This window comes from Mesoplodon densirostris, chromosome 19 (assembly GCF_025265405.1).
Source record: "Mesoplodon densirostris isolate mMesDen1 chromosome 19, mMesDen1 primary haplotype, whole genome shotgun sequence".
NCBI classification, from domain to species: Eukaryota; Metazoa; Chordata; class Mammalia; order Artiodactyla; family Ziphiidae; genus Mesoplodon; species Mesoplodon densirostris.
The window spans coordinates 52221526-52238832 of record NC_082679.1 but is presented as its reverse complement, the minus strand read 5'-3'; the positions used below and the strand labels follow the sequence as shown (position 1 = coordinate 52238832).

Below are 17307 nucleotides of genomic sequence, written 5' to 3'. Positions count from 1 at the left end.
AAAAATAATTTTCCAAAGTAGGAGTGATGCTCAGCTTATAGAATATATGTGATATATGTGATATGTATAAAACTTGGTCCATGATATTTCCTTACCTAAAATGTGCTCCCAAATTGAGTTCTGGTGCAAAGGGCTTATCTGAAACAATGGTGGAGCCAATTCCTGAAGCCTGGACAGGTATCCGGTAGGTGTTGCTATTTTCAATGTCCAAAATGACTGTGTCTTTGAATGTCAGTATGTCGTTCAGGTTGGCAGTCAGTGTCAGTTCAACATCACTTTCTGGGGGAACTGTGCCTTCCTTGGGTTCAACCATCCAGAGGGACGTTTTGTGTGCCTGTAACACAAGACTACAAGTTAACAGTGAAGATATTCTTGGCTTTTCATTTTGCACATGTCAAAGCCCTCTATACTTCAAATGCCTGGCACTGCAGAACTCAACATCAGAGACAAACATTTTTTTGAATCAAAGCAGCTGGGTGTTTGTTGGCTTTTCTTTTTTTTTCTTCAAAAAGCAATATGATTCTGAAGAGCAAACCTACAATTCTACTTTTGAATGCTCTGTGAAGATTCTTTACATCTCTTTCTTAAGATGACAGCCCAGTTCTCTAACAAGCTTACACTAATTATCTGCTCTAATCTCCAAATTCTGAGATACCAACAGAAGGTACAACATCCTTCCTGGAATTTGGAAGTTTTAAAAGAAATGTTTTTCAAATGCAAAGTTTCCATGATGTTATAGTAGGGATGAACAGCTTTCATTAATAAACACATAGGAAGTCATCTTGGTTTCTATTATTTCATAATAATCAATAGAATTTCATTTGCTAAAACTCCAAACTTATTTTGAAACGTGTGATAGGACTAAATTATAGAGTTGGAAGTGACTCCCACCAACCTGTTCCCTTTAACTGCTTAGATCCTCATAGCTCACTCTCTTTCCTCCCGAAGGTCTTTGACCAAACAGTACCTCTCAATGAAGCCTACTCTGACCATCACATTTTAAGTTGCAAGCCTTCCCCCCAGTACTCCTGATCCCCTTTACCCTGCTCTATATTTTCCCCTGAGCATTCACCATCTTCTGACATTGTGCATGATTGATTTATCATGCTTCTGTCTCTTTGCACTACCATATAAGCTCTCCAAAGAAGGGATTTTTGTCTTTTTTGTTATTGTTGTTCACTGATACATCCCCAGGATCTATAACTATGCCTGGTACATAGTAGATGCTTAATAAATATTTGTTAAATGAATTAATATATCTGCCTTTTAATCAAATCCTTTGATGTTAGAGATCTTATTTATCATCTAAGGTAACTTATCCCTGGTTTTAATAACTCAAACTATTTGATATGTCTTCCTTATATTAAATAGAGATACATTTGTTTGTTTGTTTTTGACCTTCCAAACACTGGTATCTGGTCCACTCCCTTGGAGCTAAATAGAATAAATCAAATCTCCCTCTTTTGTTCAACAGCCCTTCAAATTCTACAACCAGCTTTAGAAGAAAACCTCATATGGCTCCAAAATAAGTTGAAAGTTTGGTTAAAGTGTCAAATAATAAAAAATGACTCATGCTATAAACATCTTATTTAATTTAAAAATATAAATTCTGTTTCTTTGGTGGTAATCTATTTTCCCAGGCTGCTTCTAAGATTTTTATCCTTGTATTTGATTGATTATAGTGCAGGTTCACTACAATGTCTCTAGTTATGTGTTTATTTGTATATCCTGCTTGGAATTTGCTACACTTCCAGAATCTGTGGTTTGATATCTTTATTTCTGAAAAATTCTCAGCCATTATGTTTTTAGATATTGTGTCTGCCTCATTCCTTCTCCTTTCCTTGTATTACTCCATTACACATGGGTATGACTTTCCTAGTGTGTCCTCTCTGTCTCAGCCTTCATCTGCATTTTCCATTCTTTCTCTGCCTGTGCTTCATTTTGGATGATTTCCTCTGAGCTATCTTCCAGTTCATTATTCTTCCTTCAGCTGTGTGTAATTCACTGTTAAATACATTTATTATGTTATTAATTTCAGCATTTTTTGTGTGTTTTTGAATTCAGGTTTTATTATTTACTTTTCTTTTTATACATTTTTCAGCCTTTTGAGATTTTTTAAAATTCTGATTATGACATTCGACTTATTAGCTACTTTTTCTAGTCCTTCTTAGTCAACTGTAAATTTGATAAGCAAATTGTTCTTAGGATTTTTCAATACATATAGCAAATACACGTTCAGTGGTTCTAAGGTCCAGGTGTTGTGGGAGACACAAAAATGTCCAAAGCACCATTCCTGCCCCCAAGAAGCTGATAGTAATGACATTCAGAGAGACCACCATGTAAACAACAAAAATGCAAGTCAGAAGGAGGCTGGGGTGAAAGTGCCTCAGGGAAATCTAAAGAAGAAGGTGCATTTCTGGAGCAGAAGATATTGAAATTCTTTGACTGTATGATAAATTTCCAGACACATTTTCTTTTCTGTCTAAATGTGAAATTGAGCATAATTATCAGGTAGTGTGATCTGATCCCTAACTATATATATATTTATTTATTTATTTTAGTTAGTTACTTAATTAATTGGCTGCATTGGGTCTTCGTTGCCGCGCGCGGGCTTTCTCTAGTTGCGGTGAACGGGGGCTACTCTTTGTTGCGGTATGCGGGCTTCTCATTGCAGTGGCTTCTCTTGTTGCAGAGCATGGGCTCTAGGATCCAGGGCTTCAGTAGTTGCAGCATGTGGGCTCAGTAGTTGTGGCTCACGGGTTCTAGAGCACAGGCTCAGTAGTTGTGGCGCACGGGCTTAGTTGCTCCACGGCATGTGGGATCTTCCCGGACCAGGGCTTGAACCTGTGTCCGCTGCATTGGCAGACAGATTCTTAACCACTGCACCACCAGGGAAGTCCCCCTAACTATATTATACTATTGCTTAATAAAATTCAAATTTATTCTACTCTAATTTTATATATAAACAATTATCTCAAAATTAACACAAAGCACCATATCCCTATTTTGATTGCTGTATCATTTAAATCATTTCTAACAGTCCTGTTTTTTTTTTTTTTTTGCGGTATGCGGGCCTCTCACTGTTGTGGCCTCCCCCGTTGCGGAGCACAGGCTCCGGACGCGCAGGCTCCGGACGCACAGGCTCAGCGGCCATGGCTCACGGGCCCAGCCGCTCCGCGGCATATGGGATCCTCCCAGACCGGGGCACGAACCCGCATCCCCTGCATCGGCAGGCGGACTCTCAACCACTTGCGCCACCAGGGACGCCCTAACAGTCCTGTTTTGAGGAAGAAATTACTCAGAAATATTTATATGGATAAATATTCATAGAAAATATTTAGTGATGACTAACAATGCACTGGGAAAAGGCTGAAAAAAAAGAATTGATATAGAGATCATTTCAAAACTTCCAGGATAATAATGGAGAGGCAAAGCCAAACTCTCCACTTCATGGAGGAAGAGTTTGATCACTCCCTTGTGAGTCTTTCTTGGCTCCCTGTACTCTTCTGAGTAGGGAAGATTAGCATAAGCCCTCTAAAGAAAAGCACATAGAAGAAAACAACAACTTAAAAACAAATGTAAAATATACTCTATGGGCTGGATTTGAGAGGGCACTCCAGTCCAGAATTATCCTGCCTCTCTTTAGTTTCTATGGTGTATTTCTCCTAGCAAGTGTAAAACACATGTAGCTCTATGAGGGCTTAGGTACAATGTAAAGCTGTGGATCAGAAACTTCCTGACAACCATAGATTGGGTTTGGAATAGAGTTGCACTGCTTGATGATGGTTGTAAATAAGAAGAATGTATGTTGCAATTTGCAGGCAAGAGTTAGAAGTTTCAGCCAGGCAGAATCTCACAGGATGGCAGTGTTTTGGAATGTCACCAAAATCCAGGTCTGGCCCCAAAGCAGATTCAGAGACCGGATTTGGTCAGTGGGCCCTGAACGGTCACTCTCTTGGGGACAGGCTCACAGGCACTTAAATAAGGAGAATCAAGATTTAAACTCAAATGCCAATTTCCCAATTCACAACTGAGGAAAATTCTATTCCATAGACCACAATGTTAATTATATTTCCTCCTGGTTTGAAAGTCTGCATGGGAACTAATAAATACATTGCATTTTAAAATTCAAATAAATTAAACAAAGCACAGAAGAACAGTTCTCAAGATTATAAATTGTTTATAAAGAGGATGTAGATGAATGATGATATGGAAATTTTATTTTAATTTTGGTATTAATGGAAATTATAGGTTTAACTCTAAGTCCAGAGGCCTGTTATTATTCATAACCTTTTTATATGGGTCATCTCTAGAGACACAGATATAAAAGAAAACAATTAAACATTAAACACCACACTAGTTAAACTAGGGCTGAGATAGATATTTGTATGAGAATTATCTCTATTCAGAGGACACTTGCCAAAAGAAATGTTGATGCTTGTATGACTCAAATTGTTTTTCCAAAATTTCTCTCTAACTTTTCTACTCACAGTAAATTAGCCCTAGTGGAATACTAAAATATTAAGAAAATAGTAAGCAAAGTCTGTCTTTCCAGAACATTAACCTGTATTTGTATGTAATTTTATCTTAAAATATTAGTAACAAAAAGATAATAATCCTCATAAATTCAATTTGGGGGACTATAGATCAATTATTACTGGCAAGAGAAACTACAAGATTGAATGTCACTGTATTTTGCTCGTGTTTATGTTCAAAGAAATAACTTCTTTGCATCTTAATTTATCCACTTTTCAAAAACAGTCTGTGATAGCCCAGTCACAGCAATGTAGGGTTCTTCTGGCATGCACTTCAAAACTCTTACATGTGTAACTGATTCACTTTGCTGTACAGCAGAAACTAACACAACATTGTAAATCAACTATATTCCAATAAAAATTTTTAAAAAATAGATAACTAACAAGGACCTACTGTATAGCACAGGGAACTATACTCAACATTATGTAATAACGTGCATGGGAAAAGAACCTGACAAAGAATAAATATTTATATATATATATATATAACTGAATCGCTGTGCTGTATACCTGAAACTTACCAGCTATACTTTAATAAAAAAAAATTAGAAACAAAAAACAAAACTCATAGCCTCGACCCATTTCCCAGTTCCAAAGCCACTGTCACATTTGTAGGCATCTGTTACAGCAGTACCCACTCTCAGCACCAATATCTGTCTTAGTCAGCTGGGACTGCTATAACAAAGTACCGCAGACTGACTGGGTGGCTTATAAACTACAGAGATTTGTTTCTCACAATTCCAGAGGCTCGGAGTCTGAGATCAGAGTGCCAGCATGGTTGAGTTCTGCTGAGAGCCCTCTTTCAGACTGAAGACTGTTGCCTTTTCCTTGTATCCTCACATGGAAGAGAGCAGAGGAAGCAAGCTATCTTCTGACCCTTAGCAGGGCACTAACCCCATCGTGAGGACTCTACCCTTGTGACCTCATCTAATCCTAATTACCTCCCGAAGGCCCCACCTCCTAACACCATCACATCGGAGGGTAGGGCTTCAGCGTATGAATTTTGGAGGAATACAAACATTCAGGTCCTGACATTCTGCCCCAGGCCCCCCACATTCATGCCCTTCGCATACGCAAAATATATCCATTTCATCTAAACAGCTCCCAAAGCACATAACTTGTTTGGTTTCACAGGTTCACAGCTAGAGAGGAATTTTACTTCAGGATGAATGTACCTTGAGTCTCACTCATACCTGATTTAATTGATATTCAGATGAGACGCTAGAGTTGATATTGGAATAAGTGAAGACTGTTGGGACTGTTGGGATGGAATGAATGTATTTTGCACGTGAGAAGGACATCAATCTGGAGGGGCCAGGATGGAATGTTATGAACGGAATGTTTGTGTTCCTCCCAAATTAATGTTGAAACCCAGTCCTCAATGTGATGGTACCAGGAGGTGAGGCCTTTGGGAGGTAATGAGGGTTAGATGAGGTCATGAGGCGGAGCCCTCATGAACGGGATTAGTATCCTTGTTAAGAGTCATGAAAGACTCACTCCCTCTGCTCTGCACTCTGTCATGTGAGGACACAGTGAGAAGTTATCGGTCTTCAGTCTGATGCAGCCTAGTGGTACTTTGTTATAGCAGACTGAACTAAGACACAGTCCCAAAGTGAAAATACTAATATCCTCTAACATATTAACCATAGAAAATAACACAAAAGTGAGTTCTAAAGAGCTATAAGTGCAAATACAACTTCCTATAGATATTTTTAAGTGAGTCATTATAGCAGCATTTCATTGGAGTTTTTATTACAGTAAATAGGAATCTCTGACATATCATTTTCAGTCTGACCTACATAATCAAAGTAATACATGGAAATAGATTTCCCATGCTTGAGTAACTAGCCCTTCTCCTTACTTAGAACTATCTGTCTTACTTTCAGTTTTTTTTTATTCTAGGCTTTTATTTTGTCAAAGATTTCTCTCTTTAATGAAAAAATCAGTAAGATAATAAAGCTGGTTCCAAGGAGAATACAGAGACTGGTTTATATAGCCAGTGAAAGAAAAAAAATGCTGAAATACAATTGCTAAGTTGGATATTTGTTTAATTTCCTATAGAACAATAAAACACAACATTTGATGTAATCTTTTGCATTTCTACAAGTCTTTTAGAATTTAAATGTTAATGTCCTGATTGACTTTGAAAGACATACAGTAATCTTTTTAGGCTATTATTTTAGATAAAGTAATGCCAGCTGCTATAATGGAAAGATCCCTGATACTCAATGGCTTAATAAAACAGAAGCTTATTTCTGGCTCACATGCATTCCAGTTGGTGGCAGGAGTGAGGATGGGCTTCTGTTCCGTTCAGGCCTTCAAGGGCCCCAGCTAAACAGATACCGACATGTTTATTAATTCATGGCTTCTAAGCCAGTGTGGACATTGACATCTGCCTGGCCGATAAGAGAATGGAGGGTCATAGGCCAAGGTTTTATGCACAAGCCTGGAAGTGGCACACATCACTTCCGCTCACTTCCACTGGCCAGAGCTCAGTCACGCAGCCACACCTAACTCCAAAGGAGGCTGGGAAATGTCATCTGCTCTGGCCCGAGAGTAAAGGAGGACAGGCGTGGTGAACTGCTAGCTACTCTCTGCTATAGCTACTTTGTTGGTTCAGTATACTGTCACATCCTCAGGTGTTCCCCCAACTCAGATTTTGGAAGGTGAAGAGTTCACTCAATCAGAACACAGGAGTAGGAGTATAATTTGGTATTTCAACTTCTATGGGAATTGCAGGCCTGGAGTTCCTATCTGTCTGCTGTTAGGACAGATGGAGGGGCAGCTAGAAGATAAAATAAAAATGTTCTAGGCAGGATCATCTCATTCTGTTGGCCCTTCTTCCCAAATATATGGCCTTTGAACACTCTACATAGTTTTACTCACTTATGAGGCTCAGCTTACAATCAAAACATAAATCAATGCCATTTTTGTCCTTCTTTTATCAAAGAACAAATGCCTTTCAGAAGAGGGTACTGTCAATGTCAGCTTTCCTGTTCTAACCATTTATTTTCCTCATCTAGCCAGTAGCACAGGTCAACCCTCTGTCTACAATAAAGAGAGGGTGTCACCAGCCTAAGTGCTATTTCAAGTCAAGGGACATTAGTTTTCGATGGATGGGTACTATTTCTATTCTGATTCCTGCTGACACGGGTTGGCTGTTCTGGAAAGAAGACCTGAAGTTGCTCTCCAGGGCTGAAGTGGTAAGTTTTCTTTTTGATGAAGCTTATTAGTCAATGTTTGGCATAAAACCAGGCAGCAAAGTACATCCTAGAATCCAAGAACAAGGCACATCAAAATGCCAGCTGCTGGGACTTTCCTGGTGGTCCAGTGGCTAAGACTCCGCACTCCCAATGCAGGGGGCCCGGGTTCGATCCCTGGTCATGGAACTAGATCCCACATGCCGCAACTAAGAGTTCGTATGTTGCAACTAAAGATCCCACATGCCACAACTACAAGATCCCACATGCGGCAACTAAAGATCTCACATGCTGCAACTAAAAAAAAAGATCCCGCACGTGGCAACGGAGATCCCATGTGCTGCAACTAAGACCCAGTGAAGCCAAATAAATATATATTTAAAAAAATAATAATAAAAAAATAAAATAAAATGCCAGCTGCTAAGGTACTGGACTATCCTTACCAAAAGTCAGGCTCTAAACCACTCTCACCTTGTGTCTCTTTGGTATTTGGCTTTTAGGGGTATCCTTTGTTTTTAGGGAGGACTTGGCCTATGTGACATTTTATGTTAGATTAGATGGCAAATTTGACTAAAGGAGGGATGGATGAATGATAATCATAGCTATGGAGAACATGTGGTAACCCTTTCAAAATAACAATACAGCAAGACAACGACTGATAGGTTAGGAAGGAAGGCTCTAAAGGAAAAGAGACATTGTGGTTTGAGTCCCAGATCTGCCACATTCCAGCTGTTGGACATTGGGCATGTCACTTAACTGTGTCCAGCGTCAGCTTTCCCACCTGCAGCTCATGGTACTGACTGCACTTTCTGCATAGAGTTGATGGTTAAATGAGGTGATGCACATAAAACTCAGAATAGTGTCTGGCACACAGAAAGTCTCCATAAATGACAGCTATTGTCATCATTTTACCAAGAGCTGAAATGTCCCACATGACACAATTATGGGCTCAATAGTATTTGTCCCTGAAATATATTACAAAACGGAGACAGTAAGGATGGATGCTAAGAAAGCATTTAACATACAGTACTCTTGCCAGAAGAGAAGCATCTCATAAGGGTTAACAGTATGCAGAAGTATAAGATGGCTACTCCTACTCCATCTCCTGGTGTCCAGTTATCTTCTCCTACTAGTTATTAAATCAAACACTAGTCTAGGCGCTGCTGTGAGGGGATTTTGCAGACGGAGAGATTACCCTAGTGTTCCTGACTTATGCCGGAACACCGAGCCCTTAGAAGGGCTCGGACTCTTCCTAATGAGGAGATTCCAAGCATGTGAGGGTCTATGGAAGGGGTACATGGTGGGGAACTGTGGGGGGCTTGACAGCTGACAGCAGTCCCTGGCTGACAGCTAGCAAGAAAATGGGGCCTCCGTTATTCAATTGCGAGAAAACAAACTTTGCCAAACCTGAGGGGGCCTAGAAGTGGATCTTTCCCTAGTCAACCCTCCAGAAGGGAATGCAGCTCAGTCAGCATCTCGATCTCAGTCTTCTGAGATCCTGAAGGCAGGATCCAGCCAAGTCATGTCTGGACTTCTGACCCATGGAAACTGAGGTAATACATTTGTATTGTATTAAGCCACTAAGTTTGTAGTAATTGTTTATATAGCAATAGAAAACTAATACAGGGTTCCAAAGATGAAAAAAATTAGCTTTCCTAAGCCTTCTACCAAAATTTCAGCAACAACTGCCTCTGTTTTTTCTATGAATTGGGGCTAAAATGCCTGAGTCATTCCAGCAGCCCATGAACAACACATACAGGAGGTTGGTATGTGTATGTGTATATGACTGTGCAAAGGATGGAAAAATTGTGATCTTTTGCAATTCAGAATTCCATGCCCACTGGTGATAAGTGTTAAACCCTCCTCCTTAGATATGAGGGTACACATATCTAAGGCTAACATTTGCTTTTTATTTGACAATAGGGCATTAGCACACTTCTTGGGCAGTGATCAGGTCCCAAGGTAAAACAGTCAGAGCTTTTATAAATTACCCTATCATGTACTTAATATTTGCCATAAAAGACAAAAGTGTTTGCACATGTCGTTTCAACAGTAAACGAGAGCGAATACACTCAGGCAGACCTCCTACCTGCAGTGCTAATGACTATGAAGCTTGAAGAAAACAGCACTGCGCACTTTTCTCTAAAATGACTCGCTTGCCAGTTGAAACCTGCAGGAATTTCCTTCCATGGAATGAGAGGACACAAATAACAACAGGAACCACGGTGCAGAGTAAGGGATTTCTCTGGATTTATACTATTATCTCAGCAGATGATCATTTCTTTGTGGAACAAGAACAATGAACAGTCACTGAGGCCTTTCTCTTTTTTGTCCTCTAAATGGTATCTGTAGTCATATGGTTCCCTGCCCTGAAGTGAGTCACTTTGCTGCTTAAAATAATTAACTGAACGTTAGGAGATGAAGTACAAAAGAAATGATGCCGGAGCTTTATAAGAGAAGCAGAGAGGGTCATGATTAAAAGAGGGGGCTTTAAAGTCACATGGAGACCTGTCGGTCAACTGTGGACTCTGCCCATTTGTAGCCAGGTGGCTTTGTATTCATTTTAAAATCTAGGTTTCAGTTTTCTCATCTGTTAAATGTATTCCTTGAAGATGAAATAAAATGGCTGCCAAGCACCTAGTACTTTGTCCACCACAAAGTAAATACTCAATAATTGGTGGTTATTATTAGCGTTATCATTCCAAACTTCACGTCCAGTTCTCCTTCCTGCTTGCACCCTCCCCAGTCTAGTTGACAGGAATCTCTTTCACAGGCCTGATCCTATGCCTCTCTTGCTGGAGATTCTGGATGGCTCTCCAATGTCTGGACCAGTGGTGCTGAATATTTTTCCCCTTTGAGAAAGCTATGGAACCCCTCCATAGAACAAGTACACACACACACACACACACACACACACACACATACACACACACCACACATATCCCAAACTTTACATATAGTTTCCAGGGTTCATGGACCCCCAAACATGGTGGGTGTTTGTCTTCTTTTCTGTTTGAAACAAAGGCAGCCTGCAATCAAGACTGGTACACCAGATAAGAACCTATGGTCTGGAGGATTGGTTCCAAATCCTTCGTTAGAGGGCCCCAATGCACTTTTCCAGGCTTACTTCCCAGGCACTGTCAATTTCCCACATACACCCTCGGTTTCAGCCACACCAGATCTTGCCGAGTGTGCTGTACATCACCACTGCACTTAACCATGCTGTTCTCTGGAAATGTACACCCCACTTCCCTGTCCTTCTCCTCCTTATGCCTCAAGTCTCCATTCAAACGTGCCTACCTATGAACATTTTTAATTTTATGGAAGAATTAGCCACTTCCTCCTCTGTGCTTATATATAACATAGCACACTGTAATACTGTGTTATTTTTGCATCCATTTCTTTTTTTGAAACTGTAAGCTCTTCGAAGAAAGAGATCATTTTTATGATTTTATGAAGAAAGATCATTTTTATGTCTCTCCCTTCAGCTAGCACAGTTAGTCCGAGGCATGAGGAAGATGCTCAAAAATATTTATTTATTGGTCAATAAATATATGAAAAATGTTCAGCATCACCAGTAAGCCAAAGAAACACAAACTTAACTAACGATACAACACTCTTTTTCATCTGCCAGTTTTGTAAAACAAACAAAATGTTAGCAAGGGAGAGGGTGACATTCTTTAACACTGAAGGGGATAGGGTGGGTAGGATATAAACTGGTACAAACTTTCTGAGAGATAATATCAAAAGATGTATCAAGACTCTTAGTTATGTTCATGCCATTTGACCCAGCAATTGCATTTCTAGGTATTTAGTCTAAGGAAAGAGTTAAAGATGGGAGCAGCAATTAAGATGTGAGCACTGTTTACAGTGGTGAAAAACTGGAAACCACCTAGCAGTAGGGAATTAGTTAGTTAAACAACTGTCGTGGAGCCAAATGATGCAATAAAGTCAGTCACTGAAAATGATCTGAACAGGAATACTCCTTAATAATTCATATCAAAACTGACTATACTACATTGTTGAATGAAAATAGTTGGTAATGAAATAGTATTATTTGATGGTGGGGGGTAGGAATACACAGTCCACACAGACACAGTAAAGTTTTGGAAGATGTACACCAAAGATTTTATAGTGGTTATCTGCAGGGTGGCATACAGTGATTTTTCTCTCTATCCTTATAGAATAAACAGAAGTTAAGGAAATGTTATTTGTGTAACAAGAAGACACACGTATATTTCTTGAATAAATAACTAATTCTAAAAGGATATGATCACTCTTCTCTTTAGAGAGCATTTAATTTTAACTCTCTTTGCTCTCTTGCTTCAGATTTATTCCCAGTTTCTTCCTTTCTTAGAAGCTTTTTCTTTAAAAATAAATAATACACGTTACAGTGTTAAATTCAAATGGATTCAAGGGTAATGAGTCTCTCTCTCTCTCTCATGCCTGTGCATGATCACTAGCTACCATCCCCAGAGGCAGCCACTGTTTGCTGTTTTCTGCCTGGTTTTTCAGAGAAACTTTATAAGTAAAATTAGACATATATGTATTTATATTATTGCATATATACTTTTCTTGCATAAATGGGAGCATACTTATACACTCTGTCCTGAAGCATGACCTAAATTTTAAAATTTTATTTGTGTGAAGTGTATACACAATTTCTGAAGTTAAATGGTTCTAGAAAAGTTATCTTGTGAGAATTTGGTAAAGTTGCAGGATATAAAATTAATACACAGAAATCTCTTGCATTCCTATACACTAACAATGAAAGATCAGAAAGAGAAATTAAGGAAACAATCCCATTTACCACTGCAACAAAAAGAATAAAATACCTAGGAATAAACCTACCTAAGGAGGGAAAAGACCTGTACTCAGAAAACTATAAGATACTGATGAAAGAAATCAAAGATAACACAAACAGATGGAGAAATATACCATGTTCTTGGATCAGAAGAATCAATATTGTGAAAATGACTATACTACCCAAAGCAATCTACAGATTCAATGCAATCCCTATCAAATTAAAAATGGCATTTTCCACAGGATTAGAACAAAAAATTTTACAATTTGTATGGAAACACAAAAGACCCTGAATAGCCAAAGCAATCCTGAGAAAGAAAAACGGAGCTGGAGGAATCAGGCTACCAGACTTCAGACTATACTACAAAGCTACAGTAATCAAGAGAGTATGGTACTGGAACAAAAACAGAAATATAGATCAATGGAAAAGGATAGAAAGCCCAGATATAAACCCACACACCTATGGTTACCTAATCTATGACAAAGGAGGCAAGGATATACAATGGAGAAAAGACAGCTTCTTCAATAAGTGGTGCTGGGGAAACTGGACAGCTACATGTAAAAGAATGAAATTAGAACACGCCCTAACACCATACACAAAAATAAACTCAAAACAGATCAAAGACCTAAATGTAAGGCCAGACACTATAAAACTATTAGAGGAGAACATAGGCAGAACACCCTTTGACATAAATCACGGTAAGATCTTTTTTGACTCACCTCCTAGAGTAATGAAAATAAAAACAAAAATAAACAAATGGGATCTAATTAAACTTAAAAGTTTTGTGCAGCAAAGGAAGTCATAAACAAAACAAGAAGGCAACCCTCAGAATGCGAGAAAATATTTCAAATGAAGCAACCGACAAAGGATTAATCTCAAAAATATACAAGCAGCTCATGCAGCTCAATATCAAAAAAACAAACAACCCAATCCAAAAATGTGCAGAAGACCTGAATAGACATTTCTCCAAAGAAGACATACTGGTTGCCAACAAACACACGAAAGAATGCTCAACATCACTAATCATTAGAGAAATGCAAATCAAAACTACAATGAGGTATCACCTCACACCGGTCAGAATGGCCATCATCAAAAAATCTACAAACAGTAAATGCTGGAGAGGGTGTGGAGAAAAGGGAACCCTCCTACACTGTTGATGGGAATATAAATTGGTACAGCCACTATGCAGAACAGTATGGATGTTCTTTTAAAAACTAACACAGAGCTACCATATGACCCAACAATCCCACTCCTAGGCATATATCCAGAGAAAACCATAATTCGAAAGGATGCATGTGCCCTGATGTTCACTGCAGCACTCTTTACAATAGCCAGGACATGGAAGCAACCTAAATGTCCATCAACAGAGGAATGGATAAAGAAGATGTGTTACATAGATACAATGGAATATTACTCAGCCATAAAAAGGAACGAAATAGTGCCATTTGCACAGACATGGATGGACCTAGAGATTGTCATACACAGTGAAGTAAGTCAGAGAGAGAAAAACAAATATAATATTGCTTATATGTGGAATCTAGAAAAATGATACAGAGGAACTTATTGGCAAAACAGAAATAGAGTCACAGATGTAGAGAATAAACTTATGGTTACCAAGGGGGGGGAAGAGGGGGTGGGATGAACTGGGAGATTGGGATTGACATATATACACTACCACGTTAAAAATAGATAACTAATGAGAACCTACTGTGTAGCACAGGGAACTCTTCTCCATGATCTGTGGTGACCTAAACGGGAAGGGAATCTCAAAAAGAGTGGGTATGTGCATATGTATAACTGATTCACTTTGCTGTACAGCAGAAACTAACACAACATTGTAAAGCAACTATACTCCAATAAAAATTAATTAAAAAATATTTTTAAGAAGGTATACTGTGAAAAACACTTTTCTCTTGAACCCACTCTCCCACCCTTCTCATTCTCATTCTCACTGTTGCACATTAATGAGGGCAACCCCTTTAATTTTTAGCATTTTCTTTTGGTGTTTACCTTCACATCTGTAAGTAATCTACTGCTACTTCTTAATTTTTCAGTTTGAGCCTTATCCATTTGCTTCTACGGAAGATAATGATAGCTTTTTTCCTCTCCCTCTCTCTGTGCATTTGTTTTACCAACTCTTCTACATTTTCATTTTGGGTAGTTTCATCTGACGGTTCACTTCCACAGTTTTCATCTGTATGTATTACACAGTTAAACCCATCTATTGAGTTCCTAATTTCAATTGTATTTTTTAGGTCTTCAATTCCCATTTGTTCTCTTTTATACTTTCTAGATCTCTACCAAAATTTTAAATCTTGCCTTTTATTTCCTTCAGTATATTAAGCGTATTGTAGTTTTATATTAATTTGTCTCCTGTATGCCTGGTAATTTTTAAATTAACTGTTTGACGTTGTATATGAAAACTGTAGAGATACTTTGAGGCTTAAAACAATGTTGTCTTCCTCTGGTGAGACTATATATTTGCTTCTAGGAAAGATGTTGGGGGAAACTAGCAATCCTGGAACTCCTTTATATAGGCAGAGATTAAAATGATTTAAAATGATGGTCTGTACTAGCTTACTTTTGTTCCCAGAATGTAGCTTTTCCTAGTACTAACCAAAAGTTTGGGAGTCTTACTAAGTCCGTTCTTCTCCAATTTTTCTCTCTCTAGCCTGACCTGACTCCAATGTTTATATTCTTAGACCAGTGAGCTTTCTGAAAGCTCCTTTCAGTTTTTCAGCCTCTTCTGGTACTATATAGGAAAAGCAGTCACAAACGCTGGACGTATATTTCTCAATTTCCTTTTTCTTTTGGGTTGTCATTGGCTTTGTTTGCTCCGTCATTCCCTTAAACTTATGATTTTTCGTATCTTGCCCAGCTTTTCTCCCTGTTCTTAGAGGGAAGTAGTTCAGAATGATATATTGAATTGAAAGGGCTTGGTCTGAGCTTGGTATGCTGAGAGTTCCGGTTGGTCAAGCAATTGCCCTACCTCTTAATTTCCCCATTTGTGGGGAAAAAAAAGTCAGAATTTTAAGGCCAGCAGACTTTGATTGTATGAGGGAGGTGGGTATCTGTAATTTACACAGCTCTTAAGTATTATGTAGCAACAATTTAAAAAAAAATTTATTTTATATTGGAGCATAGTTGATTAACAATGTTGTGTTAGTTTCAGGTGTACAGCAAAGTGATTCAGTTATACATATACATGTATCTATTCTTTTTTCAACAATCTTTTAAGGCTACAAGGAGGTATCTTTGAACAAGGACAATAATGTTCTTTCTGAAAGTTACTGCCTTCTCAAGAAAGATTAAAAATTTTTTTAATTAAAAAATTTACAAAATTTTTAAAAATAAATTTTTAAGATAAAAAAATTTAAAAGTGAAAAGTGTCATGTCAAACACAAGTCATGATGATAGTTAAATAAAAAGAAATAGGACTGCTCTGAGCACATAGGCATGATTTTCACAGTGCCAGGAAGCATTTGTACAAATACATGAATAAATAAGCCCCAAGGACCTAAAGAATTAGAAAGCTAATGAACCTGAAATTTCTAAAGTAAGTTATTTGCTAATAAACTTTTTTTCTTTGATGTGGAAGAACACATATGGATTCATCAATAAAAATGTTTTATATTTTATAAGATGGCTTCACTGTCAAAAATTATAGAAACAAGTGAAGAGTAAGGAAAAAGGCAGCATTAGAGTTCCCATTTGACAGAGCATTGTACTACATGGATCAGTTAAATTTGAAACCTTGGGGCCTCTCTGAGTGTGCCTTATTTCTTTTTCTTTCTTACTTAAGAAAAATATAAAAGATCTTAAGATACAGTGTCCTAAAAATTTAAGTCTTTCCATAAGCCATTTCACCTAGATCTTCTTGTCTGTCAACATTAATAATCAAAGTTACCATCTATTGAATGCTGAATGCTTATTTTTTACCAGGTACTTTCTACATAGATTATCATGTTTAATCTTCTAGATGCCATTATTAGTTCCATTTAAAGAGAAGGAATCAAAGGCTCTGAAAGATTAAATAACGTGCCCAGAATTAGTGCATGCACAGTTAAGGCTTGATTCCAGATCTGTTTGAATACAGTACCTATACTGTCGATAGTACAGAATACTACTTCAGCACTGACACACTTAACCACTCTTTGTTGAGTGACTACCATATGTAAGATAACTGTGCATGACACAGATAATGTTGTCCTCCCCTCCCAGACACACCCCAGTTTAATGTCCTAACATCTCAGAGGAGGATTTTTTCCTTCCAAAGCATGAAACAATGCTGCATACAACTTCATCGCAACTGACATTTAAAAAAATATCCCAAGTGTCATCCTATGGAGAGCTCTACTATGTTATATATGCCTCTCCAGTCTCTTTCCTTTTACTTGAGACAGGGAAGGTGAAATGGGACTAAGGAAGAATATGATCTGCTCCCTGATCAACATCATATAATACTGACGTATGTGTGTTGGGGATTTCATACCATTAATAAACTTTTACACCATGCATCTCTTCTTGTCTTTTCTCATTATATAGAAGTGTTTATTTCATTTTGTACTAGCTTATTATTGAAGATGACTGTCTACTGTCAGTGCACAAACAGGCAGAATAAATTCTTTAGTTGATAATGACAATGATAGGCATCCCCTAAAAGTGACATGAGTTGGTGTCTTAGTCAATGTGGGCTGCTATAACAGAATACTATACTGGGTGGTTTACTAACAACAGAAATTCATTTCTCACAGTTCTGGTGGATGGT

At 38.2% G+C, this 17307-nt stretch overlaps 1 protein-coding gene across 1 annotated transcript in view; it reads right to left on the bottom strand.

The window, feature by feature from the left end:
• Positions 1 to 17307, bottom strand: part of HYDIN (HYDIN axonemal central pair apparatus protein) — a 445256-nt gene that overhangs the window by 194959 nt on the left and 232990 nt on the right. The window contains exon 20 of the mRNA XM_060083501.1: positions 96 to 334. Within this exon, the coding sequence (XP_059939484.1) occupies positions 96 to 334 (239 nt within the window). The remainder of the gene's footprint in view (positions 1 to 95; positions 335 to 17307) is intronic.